The sequence below is a fragment of the Ammospiza nelsoni genome, chromosome 3 (genome assembly GCF_027579445.1).
Source record: "Ammospiza nelsoni isolate bAmmNel1 chromosome 3, bAmmNel1.pri, whole genome shotgun sequence".
NCBI classification, from domain to species: Eukaryota; Metazoa; Chordata; class Aves; order Passeriformes; family Passerellidae; genus Ammospiza; species Ammospiza nelsoni.
The window spans coordinates 4,701,545-4,715,921 of record NC_080635.1 but is presented as its reverse complement, the minus strand read 5'-3'; the positions used below and the strand labels follow the sequence as shown (position 1 = coordinate 4,715,921).

General features: G+C 40.3%; 1 protein-coding gene across 3 annotated transcripts in view; it reads left to right on the top strand.

Annotated features, from left to right (window-relative positions):
• The window catches only part of ACYP2 (acylphosphatase 2), a 32,407-nt gene extending 22,542 nt beyond the window's left edge, over positions 1 to 9,865 (top strand). For all 3 annotated transcript variants that reach the window (XM_059469221.1, XM_059469224.1, XM_059469223.1), the window contains exon 4: positions 9,112 to 9,865. In XM_059469221.1, the coding sequence (XP_059325204.1) occupies positions 9,112 to 9,226 (115 nt within the window). In that variant the 3' untranslated portion in view covers positions 9,227 to 9,865. The remainder of the gene's footprint in view (positions 1 to 9,111) is intronic.
• The last annotated feature ends 4,512 nt before the right edge of the window (positions 9,866 to 14,377 follow it).

Sequence of the window (14,377 nt, the reverse complement as noted above, 5' to 3'; positions counted from 1 at the left end):
CCCAGTCATAGAGAGCTAATGTTTTGCATAATTCCTTCTATAAATTATTACTTTTGTTGTTTTGCTTCAAAGGGCTTGGTGTTGCCAAAAACTGAAAACATCTTTTATTCTCTGTGGACATAAAAATGAGCAAAAGCAAAGAGCCTGAGCTTGCCTTTTGAGAGGTTTTATTCTAGGAATGCCTCTGTGTCTTCTGTGCAAGGGCTTCAGCTCCCTGCCTTTGGAAATCTGTCAGTGAAAGCACCAAGGAGCTTCAAGTTGACTGTGAAATGAGTTGAGGGCTTTTCTGAAATACTTGTATATAAATTTTAGTAAAATGAGCCACTAGTTAGATTTGTGGCTTTCAAGGGTTTTTTTTTGTAGTTCTCAATTCACATCCCAACCCATGTGGCTCCTGCAGCAGCCAGATTCCATGGGAAAGCCAAAGGAAGAACTTCAAAAAGGGGGAAGGGAAAAAAAGAAAATGGCATAAATTACAGAAAACAAATGAGATGTTTGATACTTCTTGACAGACTCTGAAGCTTGAAAGAAAAATGGAAAAAACCCAGGAAGATGGAGTTTAGGAACATATTTATGCTTTGCCAATAATTCTCTTGTTACCAAGCATCTCACAAAATATCAAAACCTGCTGTATATTAAGGAATTATGAAGCATAAACAACAAAATAAAAAATTTCTGCAGGACAAGGTACTTATAAATAGTTATTAACAAGACCTATTTGGGAATACTTGCACAGTATGATGTAGTCTTCCAAAGATTGTTTCTTTTGATTTTGATATTTTTCTTCTGTAGTCATAGTTCTTTGTTTAAATTTTGCAAAAGCAGACATCAAGTCCATCTCCCTGTCCCTAGTAAGTGTTGACTTTAGTAGATAGAAGATGCTGTTGACTTCAGTAGAAATAAGATGCTGCCTTTAGTGCAATACTGCTTTTATTCTGATTTTTTTTTGGAGTCTGAGGCTCTCACTACTGAAATCTTGTACTGTTTAAGGGGCAGATTTGGAATGAGCAGGAAAATATCCAGACCCATGAGAAATGTAGGTGGAAAGATGAAGCCAGTTACCCTCAATTATAATTAAATCAGTCTGGTTTGGTTTTGGTATGTGTTAACTTCAAGTAGGAAGTTCCAGAGCCGCCTTGGGAAGGTGAGATTTTGGTATTTCCAATATGGCTTCATTTTGTAAGAAAGATTCAAAGAATTCTATTTCTTGATTCATTCATTTTATCACTGTTGCAGATAAACAGGAGAATGTTTTTGGTAAATACTCTGAAAATTAAGTTTAATAAAAGCATGGTGTAATACAACACTGAACAGCAAGAACATATCAGATCTCATTTCAGTACGCATTAAAGCCTTGTTTAACAATTTTTTTACACAAAGAAACATTGAACTGGGATACTTCTTCATGCTCTGATAGCTTCCTTAAATAGCTGGGAGCTTTAAGTGTGTTTATTTTTCCTCAGTGAGTATATCCATAGTGACAGATCATGGACCCCAGGATGGGATTTGCCCTTGGCATGCTGTGGTGAAAAAGTCTTTTCTATCTAATTTTTTAATATTAATAGAAAGTATAAAGTCTAGCAATTAGAGACGTTGCAATGTAGACTTTGAGGAAATCAAGAAGCCTTGGCTGATTCTATTTGGGTTTTATTTGATATCTCAGCTTATCTATCCAGCATCCCTCCTGTTGGAGCGGTTGGGATCAGGGCTTGAATGGCTTCATTAGGGTGATGTGTTTAATACCTGCCTGCAGAGAGTGAAAGGATAACTTCATGGTACTTGGAAAGCCAGAGAGAAATGGAGTTGAGATTAGATCTGCCAGAAATGGTATTTGGAATACAGGTAAAGTAATAAGAAAAACATGATAAAGGAGTAATATGTTGAAGAATGAAAGTTATTTTATTACTGTAGGTGGAATACAATTCCTTGGTATGTGAGTGAAGAGGGGTGTTTGCTTCCATGGGGTCCCTGAGGGACAGCCTGGCACATCCTACCCTGGAGCCCCTCCTGCCTCAGGCTGTTGTGTCTGGAGCTTTACCTCAAGGCAGAGCAGACAGAGGGTCTTGGGGATATATGATGAAAACAATAAATAATACATATCCTGGTCCTTCCTGTGCTTTCCAGGGAATATTGTATGTGCATCCTGTGGATGACAGGTGCAGTGTTCCCTGCCTTGTAAACACTCCCTGCTGGATGCACATCCCTGATCTGGTGTGCTGGAAATCACAAGGAGCACTTGTCAAATCAAGAGCAGAATCCCTGCCACACCCTTATGTTAATTTTTTGCTTTCTGCTTGTTGGAGCTATATCTGTAATACCAAAAAAATAGAGCATTACGAAAGTAAGTCTTGATAAAGCTCAAATTTTCTCAGCTTATAAATTTTAAGCAGACTATTAGCTAGTGGAATCCACTTGGTGTTTTCCTGAACACTTGTGCTCTCTAATATTATGTATTTAAAATATTTTCTTGTTGCTCTTATGTTCTGAAAAGTCTACTATGTTACATCACAGTTGCTTTAAAAAAAGCAGTTGGAGATGGGAGGTTAAAAGGTGGGGGTGTAACTGCTTCCTTGGAAAGTGCAATTTGAATTAACAAATTAGATCACATAGTGTAAAATTGGGGAAAAAATAGAGCTGAGCTGGCTGAATGCTTGAAAAAAAAATATTCAAAACTCTTTTGCAAACTGAGGATAAAAAGAAACCCAAAGTTCTTAGTTGTAGGCCAACCTTGTTAGCTTGTGAAATGTTCCAACTGAGGCATTCTAGGAAAAGATAAATTTATGTGCAGTCACTGCAACACTGAGCATGCTAAATATTGGCCCTCAGACTTGCTCAGAGCTCTACAGGAGGATGCTTTAAAAGTGTTGGTGCCTTCCTTTAAGACGTTTATAATTGGAAATGGCAACTTCTCAGTGAGCCTTCTAACTTTTATTTTTTCAGTCCCTTAACTATGCAAAGAGATTTGTAAAGTAAGGGGGAATTTTGAGGAAAATAGAATCCCAGAGCTTGAAGGAATTCACTCCAATTTGGCCTGGCATTATTTTTAGTTCTTGCATAATAATAAATTATTCTTTAGTGTGTCTCCTGTGAGGAGCTGCAGCAAGAGTGGAACTGTGGGTGTTGTTCCTCGTGGCTTTTGTGTGCGGCTGAGCCTTGGGACTGCACACCAGGGAAGTGTTGTCTTTCAGATTCCTGACTGTGTTGGTCAGCTGGACTCTTGGATTTCTGCCAGGCTGTGTAAGGACATGGGTTTGAAGCAAAGCTGAGCTGGTCAAGTGTGGTGATTCATTCTGGCTCTGAAATGGCCACTGTAAGGGTTTAATTAACATTTTGATGGGCAAAATTGGTCAGGCTGAAGTCCTTTAGTCCTCGTTCAGTCTTATGTGGGTGATGGGTGCTGAGCATTAGAAAGAGCTTTTCTTTTGTTGGTGCCCGAACAGCAGCAGTTGCTCCTCATTTAAGCTTCCTGTGGCCTTGGCTTTAATAGCTGTGGAGTGCAGAGAACCTTGAGTGGGTTCTGTGCAGTGGGTGGGGTTAGCCAAAATTCCCAGTCTGCCTGGGGAGCCGAGGTCCCTGTAGGGGCAGACAGATTCCAGGGAGAAAACACAATGGGCCTTTTGGCTGCTGCTGGCTTCCTGGGATGTTTACTGCTCTGGGAGACAGGACACAAGCTTAACTGGAAATTCCCTTTGTCTCCTGCTTTTCTGTAGGTCAGTGTGGACATAAAAGCTTTGTTTGAGTTACTGGAATGGCTGAATTTGGGTTTACTTTTCACTCACTTCTTTACTTTGGAACAAATGACTGCAGTGTTGCTGAGATTTTTCTGATAAGATCTCTGAAAGAAGCCAAAAGTGACTTGCCTAACATGGCCTAAACAAAGAGGTATGCTGATAAGTTTTAATAAAAATATACTTATGATCTCATGTTGAAATGATTAAATCCTCCTTGAAGGTTACCAAGATGATTAACAGGAAAATGCACAACAGATCTTGGCATTGTATATGACAAAACCAGAACAACTCCAGGCTTTGTTTCTATCATTGTGGGATAATTCCTCCTCTTTAAAGTAATAGGTGAGGACATTTAACATAGATCAGATACAGTGTCAGAGTGGATTTGAGGTACATAGAGCCAAAATTCTCCCCTGATACAAACTGGCCATGATCACTTCTACATTAAAAAAGCCTTGCCAATACCATACAGAATGATGATTAATGCATAAGTCACTCTTCTCAAGTTTATAAATAGAAATTCACCACCAAAATGTGTATTTGAGGCTTACTCAGGGCTGTGTCCCACAATATCTGTAAAATCTCAGATCCTGCTAATCTGCCCTTGCTGTTGACATCCTTTCCAATATACCTCGAGGAAAAGCTCATTGTGCATTCCCAAGGGAAATGCTGCCCCTGAGTGCAGCAAGGAAGGAAGAAATATAAACAAATTAACAACATTCATCTGACAGCTGTGTTTAAAAACAGAATCAAACACCAGTTTTGATTAACTACCTTTCTCTCCTTCCTCAAACACTTCCAGACCTTGTGTTGAATCCCCGATGGGCTGAGGCATTCCTGCAGTTGGGATGCACGGAGCAGCCAGGCTCCCACACAGCTCCAGGCTGCTGCTCTATTCTGGGCCTCCATGCCCACGCCTCAGCAGGTCCCTTCATTTCCAGCCACCCACTGCTTGGTCTGCATCCTTCAATCCTGCTGCTTCCTTTCATCCTCTGGAGTAACCCTCACCTGGCTTGCATGTGCTGGGCTCTGGTGGGGCCATCCTAATAATGGGGTTAAAATTCCCCTCCCTTGCATTTAGCCTGGTTCTCAAATCCCATTGTTCCCAACACATTTCTTTGCCAGGGTTTTTATTCTTCCTGCTACTTTTTCACAACAAGAAACCCTGTCAATTTTCTTTACAGTTACCTATTTTCCTGGCAGGAGGAGCAGAGGTGTATGGACAATAGAAATGGCTCTGCAGTAAGCTGAGGAGGGAAAGGTGGGAGGTGTCTTTATGCAGAGGAATTTTTGGGTTTATAAAAACAAATGTTCCTGGCCCTAAACATTACAGAGCAAAGCTTGAAAATCGTGGCTGAAGTTCTTTCCAAAATCTCAGAAGCCAGATAGTCATGAGAGAGAGAGAATTCCACATTTCTTCTGCAAACATTGAAATATCAGGATTTATGAAACATTGGACAGTGCTGTTGCAGAAGGCAAAAAGAAATTGGAGGGATTTTATAAATATTTGCAAGCCTGGTATGTGCTGTCATATGATCTTCAAAAAGTAACATTCTCTGCAGTATTTATCCTAAACAAAGGGAAATAAAGTGTAAACAAGCCAGTGCCATTATTTTCTCTTCCTCTAAATAAAAGCACAGGTTTCTCCTGTTCTGCTTAAGTGACACTGGGCTTGAGGTGAAGAGAGAGGAACATATTCTTAACCTGTACCTAGCTCCTCATGTATTAATGCTGGAGGGCATTTCCAGGTCCTCTCCTACCTGCAAATTTCTCCAGTATCAGGACAAAAGTTTGTCTTTTTGCATATAAAAAGAAACTATTGCAGGAATAGTTTTCATATCGTAAAGAAATACTTCAGAGAATAATGCCAAGCAAGCCGTTTATTTTGGAGAGTTCTGTTTTGTAGCAGAGATTGGAGTTAAAAAATAAATATTGTTCAGGAAATCAAAAGGTTACTCTGTTATTGTAATATTTCAAGCACAGCGGGTTTTAGGGCTGTGCCAGTGTTATTAATTATGATTATTAATAATGGTGCCTAGTGCTATGCTTTAGTTGACAAGATGGTGTTTGGTCAAAGGTTGGAATCTGTCTGGGAGGTCTTTTCCAGCCTTGGGTTCTGTGATTATCCTGTGTTACAGAGATGTAACTCCTTGAACAACCTTTCCAGGGATCTCTCTAGATACCTGGCCAGGCTCCATTCTGCCAAGCTGACAGGTAGGAGTGTTTTCCTGTTTGGAATGCTGTGCCAGCTAGGCTGTTTCCACAAGGATATGAACTGGGATGGTGAAAACCCAGCTCTTTGGATGTTTTTTCCAAGTGTCAAGGCAGTGTCTGTTAGCAAGGTTTGTTATAGTTAATGAAAGGAGAGAAGGGAAGGAGTGATAGATCAAATTGTTCTAAGCTCCTAGGAGTATCCCTCATGAACATGGGGATTGGGAAGCTGTGTGGTTTGGTTGGGAAGCTGTTTCAGGAGCACTGGCTTCTCCCCTGGACAGGGAGGTTGTGTAACTCAGAAATCCATGGTGAACTCAGTGGGATCAGAGCATGGCCAAGAGTGACTTCATGGAGAGGCAGAGCTTGGGCTGGGGAGGAGCTGTTTACAAGGGAATGGAGAGACAGGACAAGGGGAAATGGCTTCAAAGTGACAGAAGGCAGGGCTGGGTGGGATATTGGAAAGAAATCCTTCTCTGTGAGGGTGGGGAGGCCCTGGCACTGGTTGCCCAGAGAGGCTGTGGCAGCCCCATCCCTGGCAGTGTGCAAGGCCAGGTTGGATGGGGCTTGGAGCAACCTGGGATTATGGAAGGTGTCCCTGCCCATGGCAGGGGGTGGCACTGGGTGGGTTTTAAGGTGCCTCCCAACCCAAACCATTCCATGGAGTTAAACATGGTCAGAAATGGCTATTTAAAGGTTAGCTCTTGTTCTGGATTCATTGGAGCAGTCATTTTGGGAATGAATCCTTTAAAACAAGAGTAACCTGTGTGGTGTCTTCTCAGCAATGTCCTCGATTGCTTCAGATGAGTGAGGGGGAGGGAGTCTTTGCACTCCTGAGAAGTGGGAAGGAGCAGTGAATTTTAACATGGGTGCTATAATTGACAAGCTAAGATTCCAAATGCAAGTAATTGTAGCTCATGTCTACACACATGAAGAGATCTGAGGTGAATGGGAATTGAACAGGCTGAGGAGGAGAGTTCAGAACCTTTTCTTCACTGTTGAAGGAAATAAATACCCCTGGTAGTGACGAGATTGGAGATGACATTAAACTTCTAGGAAATACGGATTTTCTGCTTTCTTAGCTTGTGAAAAATGTGCTTCTTCACGTTGCTGGTGACTGGGCTGTCACTTGAGCAGAGAGAGGGAGATGGCTGAGAAAAGTCCCCTCAATGCAGAGCTGAGCCCCAAAGTCATGTAATTCCCAGATATTGCCTCCTCCCCTCCCTGCTGCATTAAATAAGAAATAACACACACATCCTGTAAAGAGTTTCCATGGAGCTGAGTTGCTCTAACTGGATTTTCGTAATTTGTGCTTCATCCTTATTCATGTGAAGGAGGATTTGTGGAGCTGAGAGTGGATTGTTTACTCTGGTCAGAGTTTGTAGGTATTTCTTCACCCAGCAAAATTTGGGACTTGGAAGCACCCAGGGATAAATTTTTGTCGTGAAGGCTGGCCAAGGAATATGTTCCTTTTGGATTTTTCCAGGATAAGCTCACCTTCAAAACAGGAAGACAAAAGGAAATAGTGAACAAGCTATCACATTACTTAAAAAGCAATTTCTACTATTTTCAGGAGATTAATTCAGTATTCCAAATACATGTTCTTTCTTCTCACTCAAGGACATCCAACTGTTAGAGACTTTCCTGGTAAATAAACAAGAAACACTTTCAGGTTTTTTTTCTGAATATGAAACAAAAGGGACTGGTCTGTCCTTAGGCTTGTTTCCTTCTGTTGAAATATCCCCTCTGTCTTGAGACTTCCAGCAGAACTGAGAAGTTGTGTTCTCCTGTTTTACTCCTGGACTCTTTATTCCTATGATATATTCCTTACTGGAAAGGCTTCATCTAAGACAGGGAGGTTGTTCATAACATGCAGCAAAGAACAAGAGGTGTGAGGAAGTAGGAGCATCTGACAGGTATTTTAATTTCTCTGTGCTAAAATAAAGTGGAACACATGGAACATGAGATTCCTGGTTGCTGTTTTGTAGGAAGTTTTTCATACAGAGGCTCTGTTTTATTGTTGAAGTTACATTGAATGCAAGTTTAGAACTGGCTGTGCCAGTGATGAGACCCATCTGTGAGAGACTAACATGATTCATGGGAAAATTATTTGTCTCTGGTAACTGGTGAAGCCCCTTGAGAAGTTTTGCAGCATTTTCTGGTGTCAAGAGCTGCTTTTTCAAAAATCTTGCATGTAGGTCCTCTAGCAAGGTGTGTTTCTGTATCTCAGATGTGATACACTGATTTACTGGCTCAAGTTAAGTAATTTCTGTCCATGATTCTCATTATAAAGACATCAAAATTAGGTCTCACTGCTAGAATATTGCAGTTTACAATGCTTAGTGGCATTCTGCAATGGATTAATTAGCATAACTCTTAATAAGGGAACTATTGTTTTCAAATTAGAGTAAGGTGAATATTTATTTTTATTAGCAATCAGCTAAGTGTCTATACTAACTTCTAAAAATCATTTGTGTGGAAGTATACTTCTCCTTCAATATGGTACAATAAAATACTTTTGTCTCTTCTACTTCTGGGAGTTTAGCACAACCAAAAATACTGACCAAGTAAGTGTTTTTTGTAAATGAACCTCTGTGTAAGCACTCACCTGCTGCAGTTCCAGTGTTTGGGTATCTAGTCATCCAATATAACATTCAGTATTTATTACAAATCAGTATTGCTCTGACATAATTGATGTTTTTTTGCTGGTTTTGAACTCATTCCTTTCCAGTTCCCTTGTTTTTAGTTACCAGCAAGGAGCAAAGTGAATGTTGGGATTCAGTTATCTTTTCAGATATCTTTTCAGTTATCAGTGGTTTGTAGGTCCTTGCTAAAAGCACAGTATTGACTCTGCAAAGATAATTATAGGAATACTATTAATAGTGTTTAGAAGGGATCATTGCTGTAAATCTGTTTTAGCCTTTTTATCAGCTGTGGTTTTGTGTAATATTCTGTAAATGCCCTGGAAACACTGATACCTTTAAAGAGTTTGGTTTGCTTTTAAAGGGAAAGGGAGGGGAAACAGAGAAGAACAGATTTGGGGTAATTTCCTTATTGAAAGATGCTTTTTATGGCTCTTATAAAAGTAAAAGTGAGTGAAGGCATGACAGAGAATAACCCTCACATGTGCAATTCCTTATCTGCCAACTCTCTCTTATTTTTCCTGCAGGAAATCCTGGCTGAGCAAAGTTGGAAGCCCAAGTTCCCGCATCGATAAAACAAATTTTTCCAATGAAAAGGAGATCTCCAAGCTTGACTTCTCGGATTTCAACACTAGATACTAACAGGAGGGCACTTCACTAAGCACAAAACTGACATTTCTGCTGCATGATATTTTATGTGCCTCCATCAAATGTTACAAGAGCATTGGGATGCTTTTCTGTACTAGGGATAAACATAAATGCTCCCTGTTCCCACCAAGTAAGAATTCCTGTTGCTGTGTCAGACATCTTGCACCATGAATGTCAACATTTAGTGTCTAAAATGCCAATATCTAATTTATTACAGCTTTGAAAGACAGATAAAAGCTTAGAAGTGCTGGTGATTATTTGTGCACAATGAGACTTGTTACATACAAACAGATGGCACCTAATCTTTACACTGTGAGTCATATTTAGATGAAAAATTAAAAATTTATGTTCTACTGTTTGTAATCTCACCAAAAATACATAACTACAGAACTGGAACACTTGAGAGTTCTCTGTAACATGCCTGTTATAGACCAGGCTCTATGTGACAATTAATAAGGTTATAGTGGTAAATTAAATATGTTGTTTCAAACTAGGATTATCTAACCAGCTCTGGTTTAAAATTCTCCATAAAATAATTCAGATAAATCTTGTTCCAAGGTGATGAAATGTGTGTTTTTTCCTTGTCTATCTGTAGCTTGCATCCATGCTGATTATAAAGGATGTTTTAATCTCTTTGCTTTTTTAATGTTCTTACTAAAATTGAAGATTTAAGTGATTTTCCATATGGGTGTGTGTTTGCTCCTGAGTTAAGACTGTGTGGTGGAACCTGCACCCACATCCATCATCTGAAGTCCATGGAAGTTCTAATAAATCCTGGATAAGTCTGATCCATTGTGGATGCAGGTCCTGTATCCAGTGCTGTCTCCACAGGCACCCTGGAGTTAGTCAGGACTGGATCAGTCCTGGATCCTCACTCCTGCAGTGCTTGTGGGTCAGGATTAGAACATTCAGGGAGACTTCAATATCCATTGAAGCTGGTGTTCCACTGGCTGCCCTGTCCCCCTTCCTGGGGCAGGTGGTGTCAGTTTGGGCAGCTGCACCAAATCTGCAGCTCATGGTTTGAATTTCAGGAAGGACATTTCCTCACTTAAGCACTGCACTTCTCCATCAGTGCATGTGTACTTAGAAAGTTATTTCTGCTTGCCACTAGATTGATTTTTCTTTGGACCTTTGTGTTAAGCAGTAAAATTGCCTTTCTAGAATTTGCAGGAGCTGCTTATGAATTGTTCTGTGATTATACACAAGCCTCCATTGTTGAAGTGGTGGTCAATGGCCCTTGTTCAGCTGATGGTAAATGGCAAAGTTCAAGTGTAGCAGGAGCTCAATAACTGTTCCATCCTCATGGAAAACTGCATCCTGCCTAACAAAGTCGTTTGCATTTTCCTTGGAGCTACCTGGCAGAAAATGCCCCCTTAGTCAAAGATGTTCCTGCCAAGTCCTTTGCTCATCTTTTGAGAAACAAGGAGAGAGGAAGGCAAAAAACAAAGGGGTCATTGGATACGGAGGAAGAGCAGCCAAAACTTGTTTTAATGTGTTCCAGGGGTGGAGCTGGGTGCTCACAAGGACCAGGGGATTTTACCCCAACTCCCCTAGAAAGGCAAGGCTTGAGGAAGTGAAGCAGCTGTTAAAAGTGCTCACTTTTCTGGGAGGGATTGTGTAGAGAGAGCATTTCTCAGTGCTGTGTTCCTGAAACTAATGGAGCCTTGGCTGGCACTGTGGGCATTTATCTTCTCATTTTATTTAATCCTCAGATTCTGGTAATGTATCCTGATTCCAAAGCCATCCCATTTGTGGAAGTGCAGAACAGCAGAGCAGTGTCTCTAGATTTAATGAGAGCATCATTGGTTTTGAGGAGCCAAAGAATCCCAATGGTAAGATAGAAAACAAAAGCAAGAACAGTTGGATAACTAGACATCAAAACTGAGTTGAGGCATTCTTCCTTTTCTACTCCATACTAATATCACTCAGTTATAACCATAGATACCCCTGAATTTTATTTTTTCAAAATGCAATGCAGCAAGACTGTATGATGTGTAGGCCAGCTTCATTCTTGCTGTAAGTGGAAATACTTTCCACTAAATAGTTTCTAATGCAATAGAAGCAGTTTCTGTCTATAGTTTCTATTCTGTTCTCCTGATAGTTTCTATCTAAAAAGGGTTAAGACTTGGAAATAAATAGTGGGAACAGACTTCCACAAGTTGGGCATTTTGGACAATATTGACTTTCTTGAGGGGAAAATGTTTTGCCTGACTTGTGTTCTACTAGAATTAAGGAAAATTCACCTCATTAAGCTTAAAGGCTAGACATGTTAATTAAAATCAGAGTTTAACTCCTAAATGACAGGCATTTCAGAAATGTATGAGTTTGTTTTTATTCAGTTAAAGAATAAAAAAATAGAACCTTGCCAAGGCCATGAGCAGGAGAGCTTTGTGCCTCATCAGGAGTGATGTAACCTTGCAGGACAGGGATGTTCTGCTGGACCTCCTCATTCTTGGTTTCTGTGTGGAGAAAAGCGTGGTGGCATCTCCTGCCATACTTTCTCTTAGGTGACACCAATCTGTCACTTCTTATTTTCTTGATGTCCTCTGGAGCTGCCTTGCTTGGCTTGCTTTCTTCTTAGAAAACTGGGCATGTTTGCTGCTGGAATCCTCTTACTAGACAGAGTGAACTGGATTAGTCACTGGAGCTTCCTGATTAATGCATGGCTCTGTGCTGCTGCAAGCACTCTGCTGTGGAGGGAATGCTGCAGTGAGGGATGAGGGCAAACACTGCTCTCTGCCATCATTTATTTTTTAGAGTCTGTTTATACAAAAGCAATTCTGTAAATTGAGATTTCTGTAGTACTGTTCCTTGTTAAAGGCTCCTCACAGTCCGTTGTCTAGTGGGTAGAAGTATTAGGATTAAAGTGAGGTTATTTTTGCCTCAAAAAACACTGCAGGGACTTAATATAACTAAACTTGCCCCAAATTATTTGATATTAATACTGGCATAATTGGATAAATAATCCTGACATGGAAGATCAAAGGAGGAACAACCTCACTTTTGTTTCAAAGGGCTGCAGGAGTGGGTTGGAAGGTTTTACCAATCAAAATTCCTGAATGGCTTGAGTAATGAGGAGGAGACCAGTTGTCTCCCACAATTAGATGATGTTACTATAGAACTTAATATACATAAGTGCAAATATAAATATTTAAAAGTAGTTTCTGATGAATAACACTGTAAAAAGTTGTGAAATTGTCTTTACCCCTGAAGTGAAGAATTACACTCTGAACTGCATTAATGGGGGAGTAGGAGAAGTTCTTGGCTCAAAATCCAACAAGTATCTCTGTCTGATGAAAGGCACTGTGGGATCTCCCATAACTATAATGATAATGATAATGATGATAATAATAATGATAATTATTATAATGATTATTATTATTATTATTACTATTATTATTATTCCTTGGTGTTAGGAGTTACCACCTGTGATTCCTGCAGTTTGGAAAGGAGAAAGTTTTATAACTTTTTTTTATTTCTTCCTGCATTTGTGTTGTTCTAAAAGTGGGCAATAAGCTCTAAGCCATGTTTTTGTTTCATAGACAATTGTCCAGCACCAAGAAGCAAATTTTGTCCATCATAACCATGGTGTGTGTTCCATAAAAAATGGGGCAGTGCCCTTGTGGATTTTTGGGAGCAATTCTTTTCTGGGTCTGACAGGCTGAATTGGAGGAATACCCAGCATCCCAGGGTTTCTCCAGTAGCTGGAAGGTGACCTGGCATTCCCTTGGATTTGGCAGGGAGGTAACAGTTCTGTGCTGCAGGCACTGACTTAGGTTCTGCTGGAATGCTGCCACGGACTTTAGTGGGAACAGTAATTGGTCATGCAACCAAGGAAATGCATTATTAATGGGGCAGTGTTTGAGCAGGGGGCATAAGATAAAGACTAAGCTACTTTTTGGTGCTGGTTTTATTTTTTCCTAGTTACAGAGGAATCACTGTGGCTTCAGGGACATTAGAAAAGCCAGAACTTTCTTGCATGGAGTTCAGCACTAAAAACTATGCCACATACTCACTATCCCAAGCAGGCCAGTATTTCCCATTTTGTAGTTACAGAGTTGTTCTGCAAAGGGTGGAAGCAGAGTGTGGATACATGTAACTCTTCAAAACCTTATATCATAATAAAATTTTAAATAAAATTCAAATGCTGGCATAGAGGTGGTAAACAGAACAGGAAGGGAGCAGGGACAGGAGTTTTAAAAAGATCAATATGGAGAAATTTACCTTTTAGTTGTTTATTGGGAGCTGCAGTCAGTGGCACCACTGGAAATGCGTTCTATGTGAGCAGCATAGAGAAAAGGGGTGGCTGGGGAAGAGGGGCTTGGCAGAAAGGGTCTGAAAAAGTGTTTAAAAGCAAAATGTCAGGAGATGTTTGGAGCATGAGAAGACAGGCCAATGTTTCATCAACTGATAAGGGAATCCTCAGTTTAGGTGGCAGCACCTGGGAGGTCTAGGCAGGGGTTTGAGACTCACTGTGAGTTTTGTTCAGCTGTTGGTGATGTTTTGTATTTTCTCCCTGTTTAAAACCAGCCAGCCTCAAACTTTTCTTAAGCATCCACTCCTGAACTGTACAACTGTTGTACTGCTGTGAGTAGTTCAGCTCACTTGGGAGAGAAATCTCAGTACCAGGTAGGAAACAACCCTGAATTGTGTGAGAGGCTCTAACAGTACCATCTCTTCCCAGAGAGAGGTTACTGCCTGCTGTCAGGAAACAGGCAGACAAAAAAATTTGCAGACCAAGTTAAAACTCATTAATGACCCACAATATAACTCAGAGAGAAAAAAAAAACCTGTGCAGTTATCTAAGTTTGCTGACACTTTGGAAACAAAATGATGACTAAATAGTAATGTGTGCTCCAAAGAATGAGTGATATACCAAGATGAATAGGATTTAGGCACTATTTATCACAGTTAAGCCATAGCCTGAATACCATAATGCTGATTCCTTAAATTCATTATGCAGCCAGTATAATCTAGCAGGCTGCAATGTGCCTGTGAGAAGGAAGAAACTATTTCCATTGTTTTAAAGTGAACTGTAGGCACAGAGTGATTGACAAGATTGTGCTTTATTTCTAAGATACCACACCAATGTTTGCAACAACACTTGTGTGAAGCAAAGTGTTAAACCCACTGAATTCTTGCATT